Consider the following 25,531-nt stretch of genomic DNA (forward strand, 5'->3'; position numbering starts at 1 on the left):
ATCTTTCAGTTTGTTTCAGTTTGTTTAACGTGAATATGTATTTCCTTTAGAGAACAAGACAAAGTATTTGAAGTTCAAAAGTAAACACTGTAGTTATATTTAAATATAACTACCCAAAATACAGCTGATATGAGTCCTGATATAAGGAAACAGCTTTATAATATGAATCATGTTGTGATCACTGATGATATTATCAGAAGTCAAGATTATTCTAAAATTTAATGCTTTAAACTCACTGAATTCATGCGGCATAGTATTTTGAGGCAAAAATTTTCACTATCCAAGCTTGAATTACTATGCAAGTCAATGGAAGACTTCCAGTTCCACCAAAATGAAGCAGCCTCATTCCTACCAAGTCCTCCCTCTTATAACCAAAATAATCCTGGAAATAACACAAGAAACAAGCATGTAAAGTATCCAAAAGATGGGCCTGGTTTGGTGGTCTTACACCATCTACCCAACAACTCAGAAGGTTTAGAGGGGCAGAAAGATCACAAGTTCGAGGCCAGACTAAGACAACTTAGCAAGACCCTGTCTCCAAAAAAAAAAAAAAAAAAAAAAAGGTGGGGGAGCTGGCACTGTAGCTCAGTAGTTAAGAGCATGCATGAGGCCCTGGGTTCAATCCCCAGTGTTTTTGTTTGTTTGTTTCTTGTTTTTTGTTTTTCTTTGGGGGGGAGGTTGTTTGTTTTTTTGTTTTCCTGGAAAGCAGCAGACTTTCTAGAGACCTCAGGATTTGAGGAATAACAAAGCAGTGAGCTCCCTTCAGTTTTCTTGCTGCCTCCCATTTTTCTAGGACAGGGTAGAAATCCCTAGCAGTAAGTGGGTAGGGGAGCTCCAAAACAAAACCAGAGGGTTGGGAAAAGGGTATCTTAACAATAGAAACCTTTTTAGCAAAGCCACCTGTACCCTACAAACAACAATGGAAAATACACACACACACACACACACACAAGTGAACCCTCCATAGTTTCAGTGGGGCTAAGCTTATAGCTAATGTTATATATACATACACAACCCACAACAAAGCAGAAAATGGTATTTATTCCCCCACTAGATGGTTATCAGCAGAATAGAATAGAGAGGTGATCTTACACAACCTACCCAGAAAAGGCAGCCTGTGGTCCTTGAAGCCCACAGTGTAGTGTGGGCTGAACAAAACAGGCCACTCATCTTACATCCCTCACATGAAGGTAGTAAATTTCCCTGCCAAGTATAGGTGGAGCTGAATAGGAAGCTGATGTTCCAGGCCCTGCAGAAGTAGAGGGATGCTCCAATCCCCCTCCAGGGTTGGTAGCAAAGTTCAAAGAGTTGATTTTCCTTCCATAACATACCCAGTAAAGCAAGTGGTGCTCTGATTCACACATTTAGGGTAGTGCATGTGCAATCGAGGAGGCAAGTGAGGTTACCAGCAACAAGGAGACTTAACAAAGCTATGTAATGCAAGTTATCACCAGCAAACATCACCACCACCACACACACAGGTTTGGTATCAACAGGGACCCAGTAAGGAACTGAACCTGCACCCCTACCCAGCATCAACAAGGCAGTATGAGACTGGAGTCAGTCAGCATTCCATTCTCCCCTCATCAACCTCCCTGGAGGTCAGCAAGAACCAGTGGGCTGAACTTCCACACCTACCTAGCACTGAGACTGAATGAAGCAGTGTAAGAAAGAATAGCCCACAATCAGCTTCAGCTCTTCTCAGTGGTGCCCTGGGTACCACTGGCATGAGCTTCCACTCCCCACCAGACATCAACTAGAGGGAAGTACTAAGAGGTAGGAAATTTCTGCCCCAACCTGCAGCATCAGAATGGTAAGAGTTAGCCCTCCACTTTTGCAGAGGAGCAGCACAGCCCATCAGGAAGTTGATCTTACTCCTTTCAAAGGCAATAAGGCAGCATAAACTGGTACCAAAATTTTGCTTGGAAAATGTCAGTAAAGATAAGGTGATAGCTGAAGTTCCATTCCACCAAGGCATGGAACGAATCAGTACCCCACTTTTCCAGGTTAATTGTTGGCAGAACCCAGTGAGAAGTTGAACATGCATACCCACCTAGCCCTTGCCCTACACCTCAACAAGGAGACTGACCATAAAAAAGAACAGGATCCAGAGTTCTCGTAATATAATATGCTGAATGTCCAGGGTACAATCGAAAAATCACGCACAATACCAAAACCAGCAAAGTATAATGTGAATGAAGAGAAACAATCAATAAATACTGAAAATTGGGTTTTTTTTAGTTTCTTGACAAAAATTTTAAAGCGGTCAACAAAATGCTTCAAAACGAGTAATTACAAATGGTCTTAAAACAATGAAAAATCATAGCAAGGGTAATTTAAAAGAACCAAATGGAAATACAAACTAAGAAATACAATAACCAAAATAAAAATTATCTCAATGGGCTTAACAAAAGAGTGAAAATGACAGATGATACTCAGTGAGCAAATCAATGGAATTCAGCCAATCTAAACAGTGAGAACAAATGAACAGAAACCTCAGGAACCTACAGAACAAAAACAAAAGATTCTTCTCAAAGTCCCAGAAGATGAGAGAGAATAATAAGATCGAAAAAGTACTGCCAGGCACAGTAGTCAGTAGTTCCAACTATTCGGGAGGCTGAGGCAGGAGGATCATAAAGTTTGATGGGCAACTTAGCAACACATCGTCTCAAAATTTTAATAAATAAACAGATTTTTTTTAAGGGGTTGGGAATGTGGCATGTGATCCCCAGCACTGTGAAAGGAAAAAAAGTATCCAAATTTGGTGAAACACATTAAACACAGATATAAAAGGGTGAGTGAGCAACCAATAACACAAAAGATATCAACACCAAGATACATTCTAAGTAAACTTCTGAAAACTAAAGACAGAAAATGCATTGTTTATAAGGAAACACCAATTCACATGACAGCAAATTTCTCATTTAAAACCATACATAAGGAAATAGCACAACACTTGTCAAGTACTGAAAGAAAAGAACGGCCCACTGTGAATACTATATTCAGCAAAAATACACTTCAGGAAAGAAGGAAAACAGATAAGCTCAGAAAAAGAAAGAATACGATGCTAGCAAACCTTCCTTGAAAGAATGGCTAAAGACATTCTTTAAACAAAAAGGAAATGAAAACAAAATGCCAAAATTTCAGAAAGAAAAGAACACTGGAATAGGTAAAAACAAGGGTAAAGGTAATAGACTCTCAGACTACTCATGAGTTTCCTTAATCATTTTAGCTGACTGAAGCAAAATTCATCATGCCATCTGATGTGATATTCAATGCACACATAGACAATACTTAAGAAAACTGTATTTAGAGAGAGAGCAAAAGTACCTAATTGAATGCAAAGTTTCTACATTTCACTCCAAGTGGTAAAACATCAATACCAGTAGATGGTGATAAATTACTAGTGAATACTACAATACCTAGAGCAACCTCTAAGAAAGCTATACAAAGAAAACACTCAAAAACACAACAAAATGAAAATGGAATCCTAAAAAATATTCAGATAACCCATATGAAAAGAGAAACACCAATAAGAAACCAAGGACACAAACCAAAAAAAAAAAAAAAAACAGCAGAACCCTAACATATCTAGTGTAAATGGCCTAAACATATCTATTAAAAAAGATTATAAGACTAAATTTTTTAAAAGTCTTTAAAAATTTTTTTTAAATTTTTAAAAATACAATATACTTTCTGGAAAAAAAAGAAGAACATGATGACATGAACACGTTCAAATTGAAAGAATGGGAAAAGATCTACTAGGCTGGGGTATAGCTCAATGGTAGAGTGCTTGGGTTTAATCCCTCTAGCACTGGGGGTTAAAAAAAAAAAAACAAAAAACAAAGGAAAAGAAAAGAAAAAGACCATGTAAATACTTCATTTTTTTAAAAAAGCAAGTGACTTTTAGAGAAAGTTAACTCCAGAGCAAAGAAAATCACTAACAAAATATAGACATAATGAAAAAAGTATCCATTACCAGAAGATATAATCTTAAATGTGAACAGACATAAGAACAAAGCCTCAGAGTACAGAAGCAAAAACCCACAGAAAAGAAAAATAGACAAATCGTCACCTGTAATTGAATGCCTACAACACCACATTCAGCTTTGACAGTACTGAACAGAAATTGGCAGTGATAAAGAACTGAACACAACAGGACCTGTCATGAATATAACACTTACCCAAAAGAGCAGAATATACATTCTTTCCAAGCACCCATGGAACATTCCAAGAAAAACCATATCCTGAGTCATAAAACAAACATCTACATATACAAAATAATAGAAACTATACAAAGCAAATTCTCCGACCATAATGGAATCAAGTTAAAAATCAGTAACATGAAAATCTCCAAATACTTAGAAACTGAACAACACATTAATAAACACTCCATGGAGCACAGAGGAAATCTAAGAAGAAAATTTTAAATGCACACATCTAAATGAAAAATAGAAATACAACACATAAGAATACACGAAACACAGCTAAAGTAGCACTGAAAGGTCAATTTATAATACTAAATTATTACATCAGAGAAAAGAAAAAGTCTCAAATCAGTAATCCAAGTTCCTAGGTAGAAACTGGAAGAAACAAAGATCAAAGAATAAATCAATAAAATTGAAAACCAAAAAATGAAGAAAAAAATCCACAAAAAGTTAGTTCTTCAAAAAAAAAAAACAATTGATAAATCTACAAAAGACCAACAAACATGAAAACACAAATCACTAATGTCAGGAATGAAAATGGGGATCACACTACAGATCTCGAAATCATTTAAAAAGGATAATAAAGGGAATACTATGAACAATTCTGCACTCACAAACTCAACAACTTAGAAGTAGATCAAATCCTCAAATACTACGAAGTACAAAACTCTGCAAAGGTGACAGTCTGAAGAGCCCTATAAGCACAAAACAAATTGAATTTTTAACTGAAAGCTCCAAAAAAAGTTTAAATTGTTTCACTGAAGAATTTTTGCTAACATTTAAAAATAAATTAAAACCAATTTCATAGATTCTCATCCAGAAAAAGGAAATATTTCCCAACTTATTTTACAGATGCAAGTATTACCAATACCAAAACCAGACAAATACTGTACAAAAAAAGTTACCTACAAACCAGTATCTCTCCTGATACTCAGGACACAGAAATCCTCAGCAAAATATTAGGAATATCATCCAACAATGTACAAAAGGAAGTACACATCATGACCAATTCACTTTTATTGTGGGTACGCAAAGCTGGTTCAGCATTTTTTTAAAAATTAATTGATGTTATCAATAACAAAACTGAAAATCCAGATCTATACTTTACAACAAAAGAATGATTAGTTTCCCTCTACCTTCAAGATCAAGACAAAGACATCCACTGTCATTATTCTTTTTTTTTTTTTTTTTCTTCTTCCAAGGTTTGAACTCAGGGGCACTAGACCACTGAGCCACAACCCCAGCCTTATTTTGTATTTCATTTAGAGACAGGGTCTCACTGAGTTGCTTAGCACCTAACTTTTGCCGAGGCTGGCTTTGAACTCGCAATCCTCCTGCCTTGGACTCCCAAACCAATGGGATCGCAGGCGTGTGCCACCATGGTCAACCCACTGTCATTATTATTCAACACTGTACTGGAAGTTCTAGCCACTGTAATAAGGTGAGAAAAACAGAAGGCATAAGAGTTGGAAAAGAAGAAATAAAACTTTCCCTGCTTAAAGGTAACATGAATATCTATGTAGAAAATTCCACAACAAAAAAATCTTGAAGAAAAAAAAAAAAAAACTCTTAGTACAAGTTTACCAAGGTCAGAGGATATAAGACCAACACACAAAAATCTACATACTAAAAATTAACTTTTGGAAATACAAATTTAAAGGAAAAAAAAAATCTCACCATTTGCACTTGCTCCAAAGAAAATGAAATATTAGGTATAAACAAACAGTCATGGAATAAATCAAAAAAAATCTAAATAAATGAACAGGCATCTCATGCTTATAGATTGAAACTCAACAACTCAACACAGTAAAAGGTTAGTATCACATCTGTAATCCCAGCGACTACAGAGGCTAAGGTAAGAAAATCCCAAATTCCAGGAGAGCCTCAGCAACTTACCGAGAATATCTCAAAATAAAAAATAAGAAAGGACTGGGAATGTAGCTCAGTAGTAAAGTGCCCCTGAGTTCAATACCCAGTACAAAAAAAAAAAATCACAAGTTAATAATCTATGCACTTCATACAAATCCTATCAAAATCCCAGCAAGTCTTTTGTAGACATAGACAAGCTTATTCTAAAATTTAGGGAGAAATTTTGTTTATATCCTAGGAGATCTCAGAATAGCTAAAACAACCTTGACAAAGAATAAAGTGGTTGTACAAGACCCTGGATTTGATCCCCAGCACTGCAAAAGAAAAAAATAATAATAAAGTGTTAAGGATCACTCACTGTATCTAGTATTAACGCCTACTATGTAACTATAGTAACCAAGATAGTGTGATCCTGGTGGAAGAATAGACACATGAGACAAATGAAACAGAACAGAGAAATCAAAGATAAGACCCTACAAATATGTCCAACTGATTTTCTTCTTTCTTTTTTTTCTTTTTTTGGGGGCACTGGGAAATTGAACCCAGGGATACTTTACCTACATCCTCAGTCCTTTTTGCAACAGGTTCTCACTAAGTTACTGAGGCTGGCCTTGAACTTGTGATCCTCCTGCTTCAGCCTCCCAAATCACTGGGATTACAGGTATATACCATGCCAAGCTGGTCAAATGATTTTTACAAAGACGCAAAAGCAATTCAATGGAGAAAGGATAGCCTTTTAGACAAATAATGGTAGAGCAACTGAACCTTCTATGGCAAAAACAAAATAAAGCTCAACCTAAACCTCATAGCTGACACAAAACATAAATACAAAACTTTTAATAGAAATCATAGGAAAAAATCTTAAAGACCTTGGGACAGGCAGTGTTTTTAAAGATCCATAAAATAAAAACTGATAAACTGAACGACAACAAATTAAAAAACTTTTGCTCTGGGGGAAAAAAATATTAAAAGGTTGAAATGAAAAGGTACAGACCAGGAGAAAATATTTCCAACAACACACCAAGACTAAAACCTAAAACATATAAAGAGCTCTCTACACTGAATACAAAAAAAAAAAAAAAAATTCAAACAATCTAATTAGAAAATGTGCAAAAGACATGAACATATATTTCAGTACAGAGGATACATGGAGAACATGAAAGATGTGCAAAATTACTAGTCATTAGGGAAATGCAAATTAAAATCTCAATAACTTATTACTACATACCTATCAGAATGTCAAATAATAAATCAATGACAAAATTAAAAAAAGGAAATTACTCCAACACTTGGAGACTAAATAATATGCTATTGAATGAAACATGGATAACAAAAAACATCAGGGAGGAGACTGAAAAATTCTTAGAGGTCAATGAGAATGATGATACAACATATCAAAATCTCTGGGACACTATGAAAGCGATACTAAGAGGAAAATTCATTGCATGGAGCGCATTCCAGAAAACAATGAAAAGTCAACAACTAAATGACCTAACATTACAGCTCAAAGCCCTAGAAAAAGAAGAACAGAATAACAGCAAAAGTAGTAGAAGACAGGAAATAATTAAAATCAGAGCTGAAATCAATGAAATTGAAACAAAAGAAACTATTCAAAAAATTGACAAAACAAAAAGTTGGTTCTTTGAGAAAGTAAACAAAATAGACAAACCCTTAGCCATGCTAAGAGAAGGAGAGAGAAGACTCAAATTACTAAAATACATAATGCAAAAGGAAATATCACGACACCACAGAGATACAGAACATAATGAGAAGCTACTTCGAAAATCTGTATTCCAACAAAATAGAAACTACCAAAGACATTGACAAATTTCTAGAGACATATGCTCCTCCCAAACTGAACCAGGAGGACATACACGATTTAAACAGATCAATATCAAGCAATGAAATAGAAGAAGCCATTAAAAATCTACCATCCAAGAAAAACCCAGGACCAGACGGATTCTCAGCCGAGTTCTACAAGACCTTCAAAGAACTCATTCCAATACTTCTCAAAGTATTCCAGGAAATAGAAAAGGAGGGTACCCTACCAAACTCATTCTATGAAGCTAATATCACCCTCATACCCAAACCAGGAAAAGACACATCAAGGAAAGAAAATTTTAGACCAATATCCTTGATGAATATAGATGCTAAGATCCTTAACAAAATATTGGCAAACCATATCCAAAAACATATTAAGAAAATTGTGCACCACGATCAAGTGGGGTTCATCCCTGGAATGCAAGGATGGTTCAACATCCATAAATCAATAAACGTAATCCATCATGTCAATAGACTTAAGGATAACAATCATATGGTTATTTCCATTGACGCAGAAAAAGCGTTCGACAAAATACAACACCCTTTCATGCTCAAAACACTAGAAAAAATAGGGATAGTAGGAACATACCTGAACATTGTAAAGGCTATTTATGCTAAGCCCTTGGCCAACATCATTCTTAATGGAGAAAAACTGAAACCATTCCCTTTAAAAACGGGAACAAGACAGGGATGTCCTCTTTCACCACTTCTATTCAACACTGTCCTCGAAACTCTAGCCAGAGCAATTAGGCAGACTAAAGAAATTAAAGGGATACGAATAGGAAAAGAGGAACTTAAACTGTCACTTTTTGCTGATGACATGATTCTATATTTAGAGGATCCAAAAACCTCCTCCAGAAAACTTCTAGACCTCATCAATGAATTCAGCAAAATAGCAGGCTATAAAACCAACACGCATAAATCTAAAGCATTTTTATATGCAAGCGATGAAACAGCTGAAGGGGAAATGAGAAAAACGACCCCATTTGCAATAGCCTCAAAAAAAATAAAATACTTGGGCATCCATCTAACCAAAGAGGTAAAAGATCTCTACGATGAAAACTACAAAACATTGAAGAAAGAAATTGAGGAAGACCTTAGAAGATGGAAAGATCTCCCATGTTCTTGGATAGGCACAATTAATATTGTCAAAATGGCCATACTACCAAAAGTGCTATACAGATTCAATGCAATTCCAATTAAAATCCCAATGATGTACATTACACAAATACAGCAAGCAATCATGAAATTCATCTGGAAGAATAAGAAACCCAGAATAGCTAAAGCAATCCTTAGCAGGAAGAATGAAACAGGGGGTATCGCAATACCAGAACTTCAACTATACTACAAAGCAATAGTAACAAAAACGGCATGGTATTGGCACCAAAATAGACAGGTAGATCAATGGTACAGAATAGAGGACATGGATACAAACCCAAATAAATACAATTTTCTCATACTAGACAAAGGTGCCAAAAATATGCAATGGAGAAAAGATAGCCTCTTCCACAAATGGTGCTGGGAAAACTGGAAATCCATATGCAACAGAATGAAACTAAACCCCTATCTCTCACCCTGCACAAAAATCAACTCACAATGGATCAAGGACCTTGAAATCAGACTAGAGACCCTGCATCTTATAGAAGAAAAAGTAGGTCCAAACCTTCAACTTGTTGGCTTAGGATCAGACTTCCTTAACAGACTCCTATAGCACAAGAAATAAAAACAAGAATCAATAACTGGGATAGATTCAAACTAAATACCTTTCTCTCAGCAAAGGAAACTATCAGCAATGCGAAGAGAGAGCCTACAGAGTGGGAGAATATCTTTGCCAATCATACTTCAGATAGAGCACTAATTCCCAGAATATATAAAGAACTCAAAAAACTCTACACCAAGAATACAAATAATCCAATCAACAAATGGGCTAAGGAAATGAACGGACACTTCACCAAAAAAGATCTACAAGCAATCAACAAACATATGAGAAAATGTTCACTATCTTTAGTAATAAGAGAAATGTAAATCAAAACTACACTAAGATTCCATCTCACCCCAATTAGAACGGCGATTATCAAGAATACAAGCAACAATAGGTGTTGGCAAGGATGTGGGGAAAAAGGTACGCTCACACATTGCTGGTGGGGTTGCAAATTAGTGCAGCCACTCTGGAAAGCAGTGTGGAGATTACTTAGAAAACTTGGAATGGACCTACCATTTGACCCAGCTATCCCACTCTTCGGCCTATGCCCAAAGGATTTAAAATCAGCATACTACAGAGATACAGCCACATCAGTGTTCATAGCTGCTCAATTCACAATAGCCGGACTATGGAACCAACCTAGATGCCCTTCAATTGATGAATGGATAAAGAAACTGTGGTGTATATATATACAATGGAATATTACTCAGACATAAAGTATAATAAAATTATGGCATTTGCAGACAAATGGATGAAATTGGAGAATATCATGCTAAGTGAGATAAGCCAATCTCAAAAATCCAAAAGACGAATGGTCTCACTGATAAGCGCATGATGACACATAATGGGGGGTGGTAGGGGGGCAAGAATGGAGGAAAGAGGGACTGTATAGAGGGAAAAGAGAGGTGGGAGGGGTGGGGGGGAGGGGAAAAAATAACAGAATGAATCAAACATCATTACTCTATGTAAATGTATGAATATGCAAATGATATGCTGTTACTCCATGTACAAACAGAAACCACATGTATCCCATTTGTTTACAATAAAAATACAAAAAAAAAAAGAATGTCAAATAATTTTTTAAAAATACAAAAATATAGTAATACTAAATACTGGTGAGTATGCAGTGAAACGTGAATAAATATATATTGCTAGTGGGAATAAGAAATAGTAAAGAAACTCTAGAAAATAGTTTGGCAGTTATAAAATGAAATATGTTGACTACCAGCAACTGTACTTAAACTGAAGCCAACTTATCGTCCTAAAGCTGTGGAAGAGCACCCAAGCACAAGCACAGGCCATGGTTCCGCCACAGCAGTGTAAACCTGAGGCACAACAGGTCAGGGCCAAAGCAACTGGGGGCATGCCAATTTGTCAGTGCCAAAGCTGTTCAGCCCAAAGTGGACACCTGCTCCACACAGTGCTACAGCCCTGAACCCCTGAGCATCCACAATATACCACAATCCACCTTAACTTCCCACTTCCCTACCAGCACCAAGTAAATATAAGTGGGGAGGACCTGAACAGAACTTCAGGCTTGAGGGTCAATCAACAGCATTAGTACTTTTCCAAACCAATTAGCATAAATTTGAACCAATAGCTCTAGTACTTTTCCAAATCCTGAATAGCATAAATTTGGACCAATAGCATTGACCCAAGAGCTATATAAACCCTTAGACTAACACACTCAGGGGGCAACCCCTATGGGGGTCCCCTCTTGCCACTCTACATTCTATTTCTGTTCTTTGCACTTGAATAAATCCCACTCCTTTCACTCCTACCTTCTATTGTCCCATGAGTTTCATTCTTTGGATCTGCAAGAACCTGAAAAGAAGTTGGCAGTGAGCTGCTGGAGGCTACTGCAACACTGGAGGACATAACCCCCATTCAAGGCTGGAATACTGAGAAATGCAACATACCACTCAATGGTAGTGAAGAATGGGGCTTTGCAGGAGCTGATATTGGTAGGCATCACCTGCTGTGATTAGCAGTTAACACTAAAACCTTTGTGTTTTACACACTTGCCAAACAAAGCAGAGAATTGAGTTTCATCTCAAACTCCGGTATCAATACCAGAAAACACATATTTACACAAAAAACTGTACACAAATTCATAACTGGAAATAACTCAGATGCCCTTAGTGGGTAAAAAATTAAAATTGTGGAACATCAACACCATGGGAAAAAAAAAAAAAAAAAAAAAACACCATGGAATACTACTCAGCAATAAAAGGAACAAAATTATTGATAAGCATAACAACTTAGATGACCCCAGGGAAATGTGCTTAGTATATATTAAAAAAAAAAAAAAAAAAAGCAGTTCTAAAAGAACTAAATGATCCCATTTATACATTCTTGAAATGACAGAATTACAGAAATAGATTAGTGGTTGCCATGGGTTAACAAGGGCATAGTGGGGATGGGGTTGTGGCTCAGTGGTAGAGAGTTTACCTAGCACATGTGGGGCGACGGGTCTGATCTCCAGCACCACAGAAACCTAAATAAACCAAAAAAAAAGGGGGGGGGGGGGGGTAGATGGTTGGCTGAAATGGGGCAACAAGACAAACACTTCTGGTGATGGCCTGCTCTGTATTTTGTCCGTATCAATGACAATATCCTGGATGTGATAATGTACCAGTATTTGCAAGACGCTACCACTGAGGGAAACTTTGTAAAAGGCACACTAGATCTATTATTTCTTACAACTGCATGTAAATTTACAATTACCTCAAATTAAAAAAAAAATACAAAACTACTCCCACTTACAGAAATGTATTCATATATCCAATCTGTCATGAAATGTCCACTTCTGTAAATAAGGATAACCATGTCCAATGAGACAGACAGACAAAAAAACATGCATTAGATTGGTAAAGACTGTTATTTCTCTTCAGACATTCAGGAACCAGTTACCTTTTCCCATACAAGTGTGAATATGGTGAATACGAACTGAATAACCCTTACAGATGTCTATTGACAGCTATTCTTTGGACATCTGAATACTATAGTTGTAGCCAAGTATATGAACACTATAGCCTAGCCAAGTAGTGTCAATGCATAAAACTTGAATAAACTCCAACAGAAGACACACTTCATTCTATCCACTTGTCATCTTTGAAAAGTTTTTTTTTTAAGTTTTCCTTTAAGAACTGTAAGAGTTAAGGAACAACAGAGAAACAACATGTATCCCATTTGTTTACAATAAAAGAAAAAAAGAGTTAAGGAACATAACTTAAAAGTTAAACTGGGTTTGGGGGGCGGATGGTGCATGCCTGTAATTGCAGCCACTGGGGAGGCTGAGGCAGGAGGATCACAAGTTCAAGGACAGCCTGAGCAATTCTGCAAGACTCGGTCTCAAAATAAAAAATAAGAAGAGCTGAGAATGTAGCTCAGTGGTAGAGCACACTTAGGTTCAATCCCTATTGGAGAGTGGATGATTCATACTTAAATCTAACTTAAAATTCCAAACCTACCTTTTTAAATGATAGATTTTAATTCAAGTAATCATATATACACACACTCTAAAATCCAACAATAAAAGCTTACTTTCACTAGATCAGAAAGTGCCCCAAATGTCAAGTGATTCTTACTACTCTTAAGGAGTCTTACTCCTCTAACACCCAAATGCCCAATTCCTAATATCACATATTTATTCAATGTGATATTTCTCATCAATTCACACCCAAGAATTCATTTAGCCCTGTTACCATGTGAGTTCCTGGCATGCAGAAATATCCATTGATTATAGTCAGAATTAGAAACATGAGACCTGACCTAAGAAATTGCAATCCCTGTAAGAAGCAGTTTGTGAGTTAGTCAAACAGTTAACCGTTAATAAATAAGGTGAACTATCAAACCAAACTAAGATGAACTGAGTAGTTAAGCACTAGATTAACAAAAACATACAATTCTCATTTCCATTATGTGCATTCCTTAAGTTTCCAGTCTTAAAGACTTGAGACTAAATCAAAGAAAATTATAATCTAAAGTAAGTTTAATTGTGCCCTCATAGTTCAAAACCTTAAGGAACTGAGTCAACCCTAAAAATTCAAATTAACAGTCAGCTATAATCTTAGTGCTTGCTATATAATCACTTTGCAAATTCCTAATTCCTAGACCTTCATTTTAACAGATGGTAAAATCAGGAACCATAAGAATTAAATGATTTGACAAAAATCAGGAACAGAGCCTAAAATTCAGGTCCTCAGTTTTCAAACCCACTATTCTCAGTTTATCACATAGCCTCCAAACCAAATCAGCATTTTGAGCACTCAAAATGAGTACACAATACCAAAGTCTATTAACTATGTTAAGTGTGTGATTACAGGTATATTTTTCCAGTTAAAGCAAAAGGTTCTCTAGGGATCAATCTTCTCTGCCACCCTTATGTTTAACAGAGGAGAAACTACAAGAATAGACCACTATGAACTATGTGGCAACATCCATGCCATCTCAGATTAACCAATCCACTTAGCAGTCTTAAGCTTTTCTTTCTTCCCATAATACTCCCTACATTAATACTCCCATCATTAATACCTCTACCCAAAAATCGGTAAACTAAATTAACTAAAAACACTGGAAGCCAGGCACCATGGCACACTCCTATAATCCTGGAGGCTCTGGAAGCTCAGGCAGGAGGATAGCAAGCTCAAAGCTAGCCTCAGCAACTTAGCAAGGCCCTAAGTAATTCAATGAGAACCGGTCTCTAAATAAAATACAAAGAAAAAAAAAGGGGTGGGGGGGCTGGGGATGTTGTTCAGTGGTTAAGAGCCCCTGGGTTTAATCCTTGGTACCAAAAAAAAAAAAAAAAAAAAAAAAAAAAAAAGTTGAACTCCATGGTCTCAGGGAGGTACCCTATACTCCCTGATATCACACAGAAAATGTATGCAGCTACAATGACCTTCAAAGGGTTAGTGGCTTCTAAGAAGTATCACTGCTCAAGTCCTAACACCAAGTTATTATGAAAATATAGATATTCTGATACGAAATAAGTTAATAACAAACTAAGGGCTACACCTCTTTGAACTAATCAAGAATACAAATTTACCTATTTTCCCTTTTCTAAAAAAATAAGAATAAATCATGAAGATGAATGACTCTCACAAATACAAGATATTAAGTAGCACAAACTATGGCTACTTCTATACACCCTCAGGGAATAAATTAAATTAGTATTCATAAAGCCTGGTAATCAGTCACACCAATAAAACCAAAATATGAAGGCAAAATTCACCAATTATTCCAATTGGGAGTTCACAGCATATAAAATGAAGCAACTGCTATCTTAGGAAAACACATGAACACATTTTCAATTAGGACCTTTGCATGTTGAAGAAATTCTACATTCAATAACCACATATAATAGGAGTAATAGAACCTCAAAATCCAAGTAATTTAAAAATCACCCAAAATCAATCCCCTCACCAACATTTCATTACTTGAATAACTAGAAAACTCTAAAACCCAAGAAAACTCAATATAAAAACTACTAATACTTTCATATGGCAAGCAATAAAATTAACAAAGTATTTTAACAACCTGTATATAATATGAGCTCAATTGTGTGGGGGGAAAAAATACAACAGCATATGCTTGTTGTATATGTGTTGAAATACTATAAAAAGTTACCCAATAAATATTTATCAGTGACCACTTCTGAGAATAGGAACTAAATAACTGGGAAATTATGTAGGAGGGAGATTTTCTTTTCACTCTAACATCCTTTCTGTAATTTTTCGATTTTGTACTATGTGCAAGTTTATTCAAAAAATTGTATGACGATATTTTAAAAGTCAAAGACAGATCATGGTTGCAATTAGGATGGTGGCAGTGGGGAAAGAGGAACAAACAGATTTGAGACTTAAAACACAGAAATAACAAGATCTGGTTACTATTCAAACTTAATAAACTAAGAAGAGGCAGGCACAATGGCAACATACCTGTAATCCAAGCACTATGGAGGCTGAGGAGGAAAGATCACTTGGGCTCAAGGGCTCCAGACCAGCCTGGGTAACACAGTGAGACATGTCTCAAAAAGAAAGAAAAAGAGGCTTCAAGAATGATTCCAAGATTTCTAGCAGGGAAAGTGGTGAGGGAGCATTACTAAGATAAAGACACTAAAGACTGATAAATTCAGTTTGCCTACATTCAGTTAGAGGTCCAAGTAGGCAGTCAAATATGCATGCAAGTCGGGAGCAAACTGAGTAAAAAAGGCTTAGAACGGAGACTCCTTGCAAAGAGACTGAGATGTGACACCTAAAGAAAGCTAAACTTGTAAGACTCTCAAGAAAATCAAGAAAAGGCCTATCTCAAGATCTCTCTTGAGGTATCTGCCCCCATGTCCCCCTCTCATTCCTAAATCAGAAGCTTACTTTAAACTTACCTGTCTTTTCCAAGGTGATAACACGTATCTTGTACCTTCCATGAGCACCTTCCATGACAAACCCAATGCCAGGAACTTTTACATAAATAGCCTACAGGACATCTATTATCACTTTCACTTTACAGATGAGAAAACTGAGTCTCTGAAAAACACTTGCCTAAGGATCACATATCTAGTAAGTAGCAGAAACAGAATTCTACCTAAAATTCACACCACTCTCTAACCATAAGTAAATACTTCACAACTAGTTTTCTTTCCTAACAAATTTTTTCTCACAGTGGCCAGTAATAGTACCACTTAACAGTTTTATTACATTTTATTACATAATAAATTGGAATACTTCTGAATTTTGTGGTCCTTCAGTGCGGGGGTAACAGCAAATGAAGTAGCAATGTTGGGGCCTATTTCTTTGTGTTAGATGGTTTTCTGTGATAGTCATTGTATTCATTCTTCATCTTGATCTTTAGCATCTTTTTCATTGCTGATTTTACTTTTGGGCCTGATGTGGCCCAGGCTGATATTTGGGACCTAATTAAGATTTATAACCTGAAAGAGGGGGAATAATTCCTTGTTTTTTGCTTTAGGTTTCTGAGCTAATTATAGGCTGTTTGCTACTTTATTCTTCTACACTGTCTTATTTTTTCCTCTCTTATCCTTTTTTTCTCCCTTTTCTAGCTTTTGTTTACTACTGTATATTGCTAAAACTTGGTGTCATTTTATTATGAATGTATTCTTGTGTTCTTTTTGTTGTTTTGTCTGTGGTAGTATTTTGTCTGTGTTCGAATAAATAAAAGATGCTGCTGCTAAGTTTATCTTCAGGAAGAAGGTTGGGCTTTGTTATAGTTGATGTATTATATAAGGTCATCTAATTCATTAATTTAGAACAGTGGAAGAAACTGTTTTGGACATTGGTTGTTTTCAGTCTATAGCTTTATTACATTATGTTTGTTAGATCCTTCTCTTTGGGAACGAACACAGTTTTTTTGTATTGTTTTGTTTTGTTTTTTTGTGGTATTGGAGATTGAACCCAGGGCCTTGTGCATGTGAGGCAAGCACTCTACCCAGCTGAGCTACATCCTTAGCCCTAGAACACAGTTTTTATTAGGGGAAATTTCTAGTATTTTCGGAAGTAGAGAAAAATCAACCAACACCTATAACTTGTCACGCAGCTTCAATAATTTTCAATTCGTGGCCAGTCTTCTTTCATCTTTATCTTGGCCCTTACCCCTATTATTTTGAGATATATCTCAGATATCAGTGATATCATTTAATCCACAGATATTTGTCTCTGAAACATAACTGCAGTGCCCAAATTAAACATAGAAATGATTTCTTAATGTCAAATGTCCATGGACCTTGTTTTTTGCTATGTGAAACCTGACCATTAGTTGCTTAGGAAATGAACAGGAAACAGATATTCAGCTGGATGTGTGATATGAGTTTGTATTTTGATGTTGTGGTAGGGTTTGTAATAGGATATTATACACTACATCACCAAAGAGATAATTCTCCCTAATAAATTTATGAATCTTAATTGCTTGAGTCTGTTTGGACAGTTTATATGTTTAAGGACAATCAGTTTTTTAGTTTTTTTGTTTGTTTTTGTTTTGTTTTTGTTTTTTTGCAGTACTAGGGATTGAACCCAGGGCCTTGTGCTTGTGAGGCAAGCACTCTACCAACTGAGCTATCTCCCCAGCCCAAAATGTTTTTAAGATGCAGTATTTGAATTTCAGGTAATAGTCTATGGCCATACTACCCTAAACATGCCTGATCTTGTCATCTGAATTTTGGATAACAGAATGAGGACCAGAAAAACTCTATTTTGCTTGACTGATTTGTACAACATTTGTGAACTGTTGTGAGGGGCTGTGTCAGGTTTGCAGACAACCAGGAAAACCCTGCAGTCTATGGGAAGAGATCAAGGGACTGAGTGGTCATATGATATAGTAAGTCCAATAATAAGGATAATTAAAAGTGCTATGGGCTCTCAAACGGTGGAGCAATTGGAACATTTCAAACTTTTATTGTGGATAGTTTAAATTGTGTACAGGTATTGAAGATAGTTCAATGAATTATTTTCAACAATTCCCATCATTTTGGAACTGTTAATTTTGACGAAAAGAGAATGAGGGAAAGTACACAAAGATTTGGCATTTGGTCTTAGTTATAAGACATACGTAGAAGTTTACCAGGCATATAGTAAGTGGGAAAAGAGGGCACAGAGTTGGAGACATGAGTTAAGTAGTTTTGGAGGGACTGCAAATAGTGTATAGTGTGGGTAGAGGTAGGGTATCTCAGTGGGATTGGGAAAAGGTAACTGAGCATGTGAAGGACATCACTGTAGGCCATGGGATTTTGGGGGGAACATCACTGAATTTAACTCCTTCATCAGGGGAAGTGACATGAACTCCTAGCAAACGTATACGTTACTACAAAATGAGATCAGGAAGTACAGAACACACAGATAATCCTTTAAACATCTGCTAAAAGGTAAAATCTGATTTTTAAATGTTTTCCTAAATAACATTAAAAGATGTCTTACTACTATACAAATCGTAAAATACCATCTCTAAGAAACACAATCAAGAAATGATTCCCTTCCTATTAAGAGTCATTCTAAACTTATAACTTCTTAAATTGACCTTTATAATAAACTTGCAGAGTACTCTTCTGCAGCTGATATTTATGTGTTAGTCATACTTATCTCAGTCCTCTTAGGGAACTGCAAGTTCAAGACAGGAGAATGATATCAAAGTTATCCTTGTATTCTTTATATAGACAACTTGCACTTAGCATCTATTCAAATATTTCTTGCTCTGATGTACGGTCATAACTTACAAACCAATATGAAAAATCGATACAATTATATGCAAAGTTTCAGTATGAATACATGAAACTGTCATCCACCCACTAAATAATCCCATTAATTAACTGGGCTACAAATAAACACATGCAGGCCCTAAACAGCCTAACCACCATTTCAATTCTTGGACAATTTGGTGGTGTTTTCTTAAGGAAAACTAGTTCTCTGCATGCCACATTTCAAAAATATTAATAATGCACAGTGTTGGGCTGGCAGATGAAGCTCTATGGTAGAGCACCTCTCTAACACACGCAAGACCCTGGATTGGACTCCCAGCACAGCAAAAATTTTAAAATAACAATAATGCACAGTGTTATCAGTCATTAACATCAAAGAGCCAAAAGCATCATGAGTTTCAAAGTCAAAATAAACTTGACAAGGGCTGGAGTTGTGGCTCAGTGGTACAGCGCTTGCCTGGCATGTGTGAGGCACTGGGTTCAATTCTTAGCACCACATAAAAATTAACAAAATAAAGGGATTGTGTCCACCTACAACTAAAAAATAAATAAGTAAAAAATAAAAAATAATAAACTCGACAAAATCTTTTCAAAATATGCAAAATATTGGCACTATATAAGCAAAACTAAATGTTACATAAACTAAGAAAAAGATTTACTCTGCAGCTAGCCAAGCAATGAACCTTCACTTTGGTTTAAAGTGTATGGCCCATCACTCCACTCTACCACATAAATCACAAAAATTCATTGCTGAGGCAGTTTCTAACAACTTCAAATATCTAGAGGTGGCAGTCAGATGGTCCCTAATTTCAATCTGTAACTGATTCTACAGAAAGGCCATTCAGTGAAAAGAAAACAACTTAAAAAGTGTCTGTTTATATACTGCTGAAGCTCTAATTCATGTGCAGATATGCAAACATGTTCTGCAATCTCTTACATCTTTATTACCAGAGATTATCAAAATTTTAAGAAACATGTAGAATCCAAATAAAGTTATAATTGTTTAGAAGACAACTTTCCAAACTAGAAAATATTTTTTTTTAAATCCATCAAATCAAAGACATAATTTTCAAACACAAGGCACATTATTTCTGTGGTTATTTCTGTGGCGACCAGAACATCAGAAATATATATATCCCTTTAAGTGCCAGCAAACAATAAACACAATAATGTTTGTTTTATAACATCACCACTATCCGAATATTACAGTATAAAAACACCACCTCTAGAACTGACCTAATAATTTTCCCCTACATACAAGCAAATCACATTTAGGAAAATAAATTCTTCAATGGATCTTCAATTATTTCCATCAACCAAAAAATTAAAAGTGCCAACTATTTTAATAATGATATCTCCTTTTTAAAAAAAAACATACATTTTTAAACAGTAAAAAAATCTATAACTTCTATATAACCTTTTAATAGAATTATAAAAAAAACTAATGAAAGAGTACTAAAGAAAGTAAGTTTAAAAGAATATATGCACATATTTTAGTAATAGTTCCCTGACACAGATAAGACACACTCTGGACCTGACACTGAGAAGATGCCTTCCCCAGCCCTGTAGCATTATATTAATACTCTATATTAATACTCTCTAGTATTACTACATTTACACTCTTACTATGTTTATGCTACATAGAATATATATATGTATATATACATATGTTATACTTTAACTTAAATTCCTATCCTACTAAAAAAAATTAACCCAAAATGTTTTCAAAAATGGACTAAAGGGGCTGGGGAGATAGCTCAGTCGGTAGAGTGCTTGCCTTGCAAGCACAAGACCTGGGTTCGAACCCCAGCACCACAAAAAAAAAAAAAAAAATGTATTAAAAAGTTGGGCCCAGCAACACACACCTGTAATCCCAGCAACTCTGGAGGTTAAGACAGGAGGATTGCAAGTTCAAGACCAGCCTCAGCAATTTAGCGAGAGACCCTGTCTTAAAATACAAATAAAAAGGGCTGGGAATATGGCTCAGTGGTTGAGCATCCCAGGTTTAATCCCTTGTACCAAAAAAAAAAAAAAAAAAAAGTACTAAAAAAGTCACCATAATTTTTGTTAAAATTTTTCACTTAATTACTTTTGAGTAACTCCACTGTAATTAAAAAATAATAATAATAATCTTAAATTATTAAATTACCTTAAGATTATGGGTCAGCATTAACAGGCAAACTGTTCAAGATCATGCTGTATTACAAGAACTCTAAGCTTTAGAGTTTTACAATCTTATTTTTAAGATATCACCACAAAAAAATAATACACGTATTACTAATTTGTTTTGGGGTTTTGTTTTACAGTACAGAGGATTGAACTCAGAGGCAATCTACCAGTGAGCTGCAGTCCCAGCCCTTCTTTTATTTCACTCTGAAACAGGGTCTCACCAAGTTGCTCAAGTTAGCCTTGAAGACCTGTCTCCTGAGTGACTGGTATTATAGGCATGTGACACCATGCCCAGCACTTAGTTTTTTAATCCAAAACCCCAAACACTATATATTAAATGGCAATCCTACAAACAAAAATTATTTCAATGACTCTAATATAATGGAATCTTACAAAACCATTCAGAAACCAAGAGAAATCAGTTGCTTGGATAAAGCAGCCTCGCACCTGAAAAAAGAATACCTAAGTTTGGTGGCAAGTAAGAGACACTAATGTTATTAGCCTTCCAAAACTTTTAAGTGAGGAGTTATTTTTAAAATTTACAAATGTGAATTTAAAAACTTGAAAGAAGATCCAATAGTATGTACAGAATAAGAATTTTTGAAAACAAGCCGTGATAACTAAATTTGTTATAAAAGGAAATAAGTTAAAGTACAGACTAAACTGGGGGGAGGGGAACGGGGGGGGGGGGGAGTAGCACAACAAAAAAAAACATAGCTAAAAAGAGAATTCCAGGAATTATTCAATTCTATTATGTCCTCAATTAAGTAGCCTGAATGAACCTCAGGAAAGTCAACTCTCATGTTTAAGATTTAATAACGAAAAGAACACTGAAACCAACATAGCTCAACATTTCACCAAAAAAATTTTAAAATATTAAAAAAAAAAAAAAAGCCACCTTCCCAGAACTGTTAAAAAGAGGGATTAAACTAAATAATTCAATACTTCCTACAGCAGGACTCCAGCTCATTCATTCTATTCAGAATCCAATTCTAACAGAAGGTGTGAGGTTATATAATGTCAAGCTTTACATTACACATTCCACTGGTATGTTCAGGCTCTCAAGGATGCAACCAAGGGTTTGAGCACATACTACAGAATGTTTTATTTTAATGTTAAGGCTAATGAGTCTTGATTTAAGCAGATATGACCTCACAAGTATATGAGTCTGAAGCAATGAAGATTTTTATTTTAGCTCAACAAACCAGTTTACCAAATTACCCCATATTTGATAAAGCTGTAATTCTTCCCCAAAACATAATGAAGCTTCCTAAGTTTCTCATTTTCAAGATGTTACTGCATTTAAATGTCAAAAGTAATGCACGACTTCACAGAAAAATGTATGAAAATGCTGTTTTTCAAAATTTAAACTCAGTTCATACTAACTGCAGGGTTCAATATCACAATATGAAATCCACTGTTAAACGCCATCCACTGTCAATGTATCTAAATATGAGCATTCTAAGACATGAAATCATCAACTAGCATTTTACACCCTTATGCACATAAAACATCAGATTCCATTTATTTCTTCACCACCGTAACCAAAAGCAATAATTTGGCCAAACTTGTCCAAATCAATTATCTTTGCAGGCAACTTTACCAACCCAGTGTTAAACTGACAATATTCACTCCAAAATAAAATGCGCCTTAAATTTAAATCATTTAATTTCTCAGAATTATAATTCTGACAGTGGTCTAGCACTTTTAAATAAAATACTTCATATATTCACATGGGGGGGGGATCTTCAACATGGATGAACAATTATTGATTCTTAAATCATTCCTGAGCTGGTCACTGTTCATTTTCCCAAAGATAATTTTAACAAAGTCAATACCTACAGTCAAAGTTTAATGCAAGTTTTCTATAACGAGTCAAAGGGACTAGGTTTATTTTAAAGAATTATTTCCATTTAGTTTTCTGGTCATTATTTGCAATCAAAACTCCCTATATTTAGTTACATTTAAATAAAAACAGAAGTGTAATTACAGATTAAAAGGAATTAATGACTGCTAAACAAACTACAGACAATAATTAAAAATAAAAAAAATTTTAAGAAAAAAATGCTAAGCTTTAGTCATTTCAAACTTCCTTCTCAACTGCAACAATAAAGCTAAGTGTCAAACGCAAAGCTAACAGATTTCAGCCAGAAAAGAAAATGTCTAATGGATCCAACACCTATTCCACACACTCCAAGTTTCACCGTCCCAATTAAGAAGAAAGTCTTCTAATACCATTTCAATCAGATTTTGTTCAGGAGATACAAAGTGATGCGGACAGAATGGGGCTCCAGTCTTTGTTCAATAGCTTACGGATGGGTAAGTAAGTGTGCTACAGGTTGATAAGCATTTACCAGGCTAATGCATGCTGTTTTTAAGCTAGAAAAAGGTGCAAGAATTCCATGTGCAAATAATCTGGAATGATTTTTATTAAATGCCATGAAACTACACACTCCAAAGGAAAGGCCTATTCACCGCTACTATTTATTTCCATGTTTACCTCTCCTCCCTCCCCCAAACCCCCCCCTCACTTTCTCCTCCCACCCTGTCCCGCCATCTTGGGCCGATAGGAGCAGCCATTACTTAACTAAATGACAGTGCCAACAACTTTCCACACAAATAAACAGAGACTACACCCCGAATCCTCCCGGCCTCCAGTCAGACACACAGGAAACGAGGCTCCAGGAAAAACACACACACACACACACACGCACACATACTCACAAGTAACTGCGGTATTTCTTTTGCAGAAAGACCCAAAAAAGTAAACAAGTCACCTAACTTCAGGTAAAACATACCAATCGAGATACATGTCAACAGCCAATGCAAACTCTTCACCGACCTAAACTACGTGCAACTTCCCCCTTCCGGGAGCAGAGAGAGAAGAAAGACCAAAATGTTTGGTTAACAGTAGACATCACGAACAGCCTGCCTGAAGAAAAAGAATAAAAACCATGGGAGGCAAGTAAGTGGGAGATTTCAGGAAATCTGCACACATTTATGATCCCCTGACCCTCAAGAGGCACCACGAGATTACCGGCCTACCCCCCAAAAGCTGTAAAATAGCAGGCAATTTCGTCGACCCAGTTGAGCTCGGCCCCAAAGCGCTGCCGTCTCTGTTCCTCCAGCTTCAAGAGGAGAGAGCGATTTCGCAAGGGAGCAAGCGAGGTACCCGGGGGTGGGGGGAGCACAGAGGCAGGAAATAGTTTTCCGGAAGCCCCTTGGCCATCGTTCGTGGCCACAATGAGCGCTGACCGGGCCGCGGGGCCCGGGGGGAACGCGGCGCCGGCCGGGGAGACCATGTCCGCGCTCCGGCCCGCGGGTGCCTTACCTTGCCCAGTAGGGCCTTCGTCCTGGCGCCATCTTCATGAAACCTCACGAACCCGAAGAGGCGGCTGTAAGGAAAGGATACACGCGGTTCGTAAAAGCTCCTGGAACACCACTGACCCATCTCTGCCCGAGCCCGAGGCCCCGGCGGCGGCCGCGCGGAGAGCGCCAAGCCGAGGTGCCCGCCCCACCGCCGCCAGAGGCGAGCCGCGCTCGGGCCTCCCCAGAGAGCGGCGCCTGCCTGTCCGGAGCCGACCCGGAGAGTGACGGCGGCCGGTACCTGTCCAGTCCGCCGAGCGCCTCCCTCTCCTCGGCTGTCAGGCTGGGGGACGCCTCCTCGCTCTCGCCGCTCGCTTTTCCCGCCGCCATTTTCTTTTCCTCATCACCGAAAGCGGCGGCGGCAGCGGCGGCGGTAGCGAGCGACACTCCGCAGGATTTCATGGAAACGCAGCGAATTCACAACTCCAACGCCGACACCCCCCCCCCGGGCCGGGGCCAGCAACGACGCCCCCAATCTCCACACGGGACCGGCACACCAACTTTATCGCCGCCTCCTCCTCCGCCGCGGGCAGCGGCGACGAAAAATCCCAACGCGGTAGCGGCGAAGGCGGCGGCGGCAGGGGCTGCGGAGCCACTGGGTCGGCAGCGGCGACGGTTCGGCTGTAGGGTCACATCGCGGGGGCGGACAGGGGGCAGCCACGGGCGGGGACGGCGGGAACGGCCGGAGCGCGCGAGGCTCGGGAGCACGGGGGGAATTCGTTGGAGACACAAACTTCCCCGGCACCAGCACAAAGTTGTTGTAATTGTGTCACACAGCGAACCCCACGCCGCCGCCGTGACCCCCCCCCCTCCACCCGGTCGGCGCAGCCAATCGGCGCAGCCCGCTTTCTTCACGTGACCTTTGTTGACTCACGTCAGCCGTGGCTCCACTCAACTTGCTAGCTGCTAGAGCCCCGCCCACCGAGGCCGCCACCGACCGGGGAGCGGGACGCAAGCCAATTCTAGCCCGTGGTTGGCTGCCGGGCGCGTCTGTCGGGGGAAGGGTTGTCACCGAGAGGCAGCAACCGGTTAGGTTGTGCTAGTTAAATACACGGGCAGAGAATGGAGGGTCCGGGCCGTGTCACCTCGGGAGCCGCGGCGGGCTCTGGAGGGGGAGGGGAGTGATGGGGAAGGGCGAGGTCCGGCACCGCCCGCGGCGGGCGCGAGCGGCGATCGAGGATACTAAGGACGGCC

General features: G+C 37.7%; 1 protein-coding gene and 1 pseudogene across 11 annotated transcripts in view; one reads left to right on the top strand and one right to left on the bottom strand.

Moving 5' to 3' along the window:
* The window catches only part of LOC306650998 (SERTA domain-containing protein 3-like), a 56,132-nt pseudogene extending 35,569 nt beyond the window's left edge, over positions 1 to 20,563 (top strand). Inside the window, exon 2 of the transcript XR_013766786.1 lies at positions 20,544 to 20,563. The product of XR_013766786.1 is annotated as an SERTA domain-containing protein 3-like (transcript). The remainder of the gene's footprint in view (positions 1 to 20,543) is intronic.
* The window catches only part of KDM6A (lysine demethylase 6A), a 206,236-nt gene extending 181,123 nt beyond the window's left edge, over positions 1 to 25,113 (bottom strand). For 5 of the 10 annotated variants that reach the window (XM_079123480.1, XM_079123475.1, XM_079123479.1 and 2 more), the window contains exons 1-2: positions 24,579 to 25,111; positions 24,303 to 24,366 (exon numbers count right to left, since the gene is read on the bottom strand). In XM_079123480.1, coding sequence (XP_078979606.1) covers positions 24,303 to 24,366; positions 24,579 to 24,739 — 225 coding nt within the window. In that variant the 5' untranslated portion in view covers positions 24,740 to 25,111. Of the gene's footprint in view, positions 1 to 15,539; positions 17,595 to 24,302; positions 24,367 to 24,578 lie in introns of those variants that run through there. The other 5 variants (XM_079123473.1, XM_079123472.1, XM_079123471.1 and 2 more) reach the window with 4 other exon arrangements.
* Between the last annotated feature and the right edge of the window lie 418 nt (positions 25,114 to 25,531).

This window comes from Sciurus vulgaris, assembly GCF_902686455.1.
Source record: "Sciurus vulgaris genome assembly, chromosome: X".
Classification (NCBI taxonomy): Eukaryota; Metazoa; Chordata; class Mammalia; order Rodentia; family Sciuridae; genus Sciurus; species Sciurus vulgaris.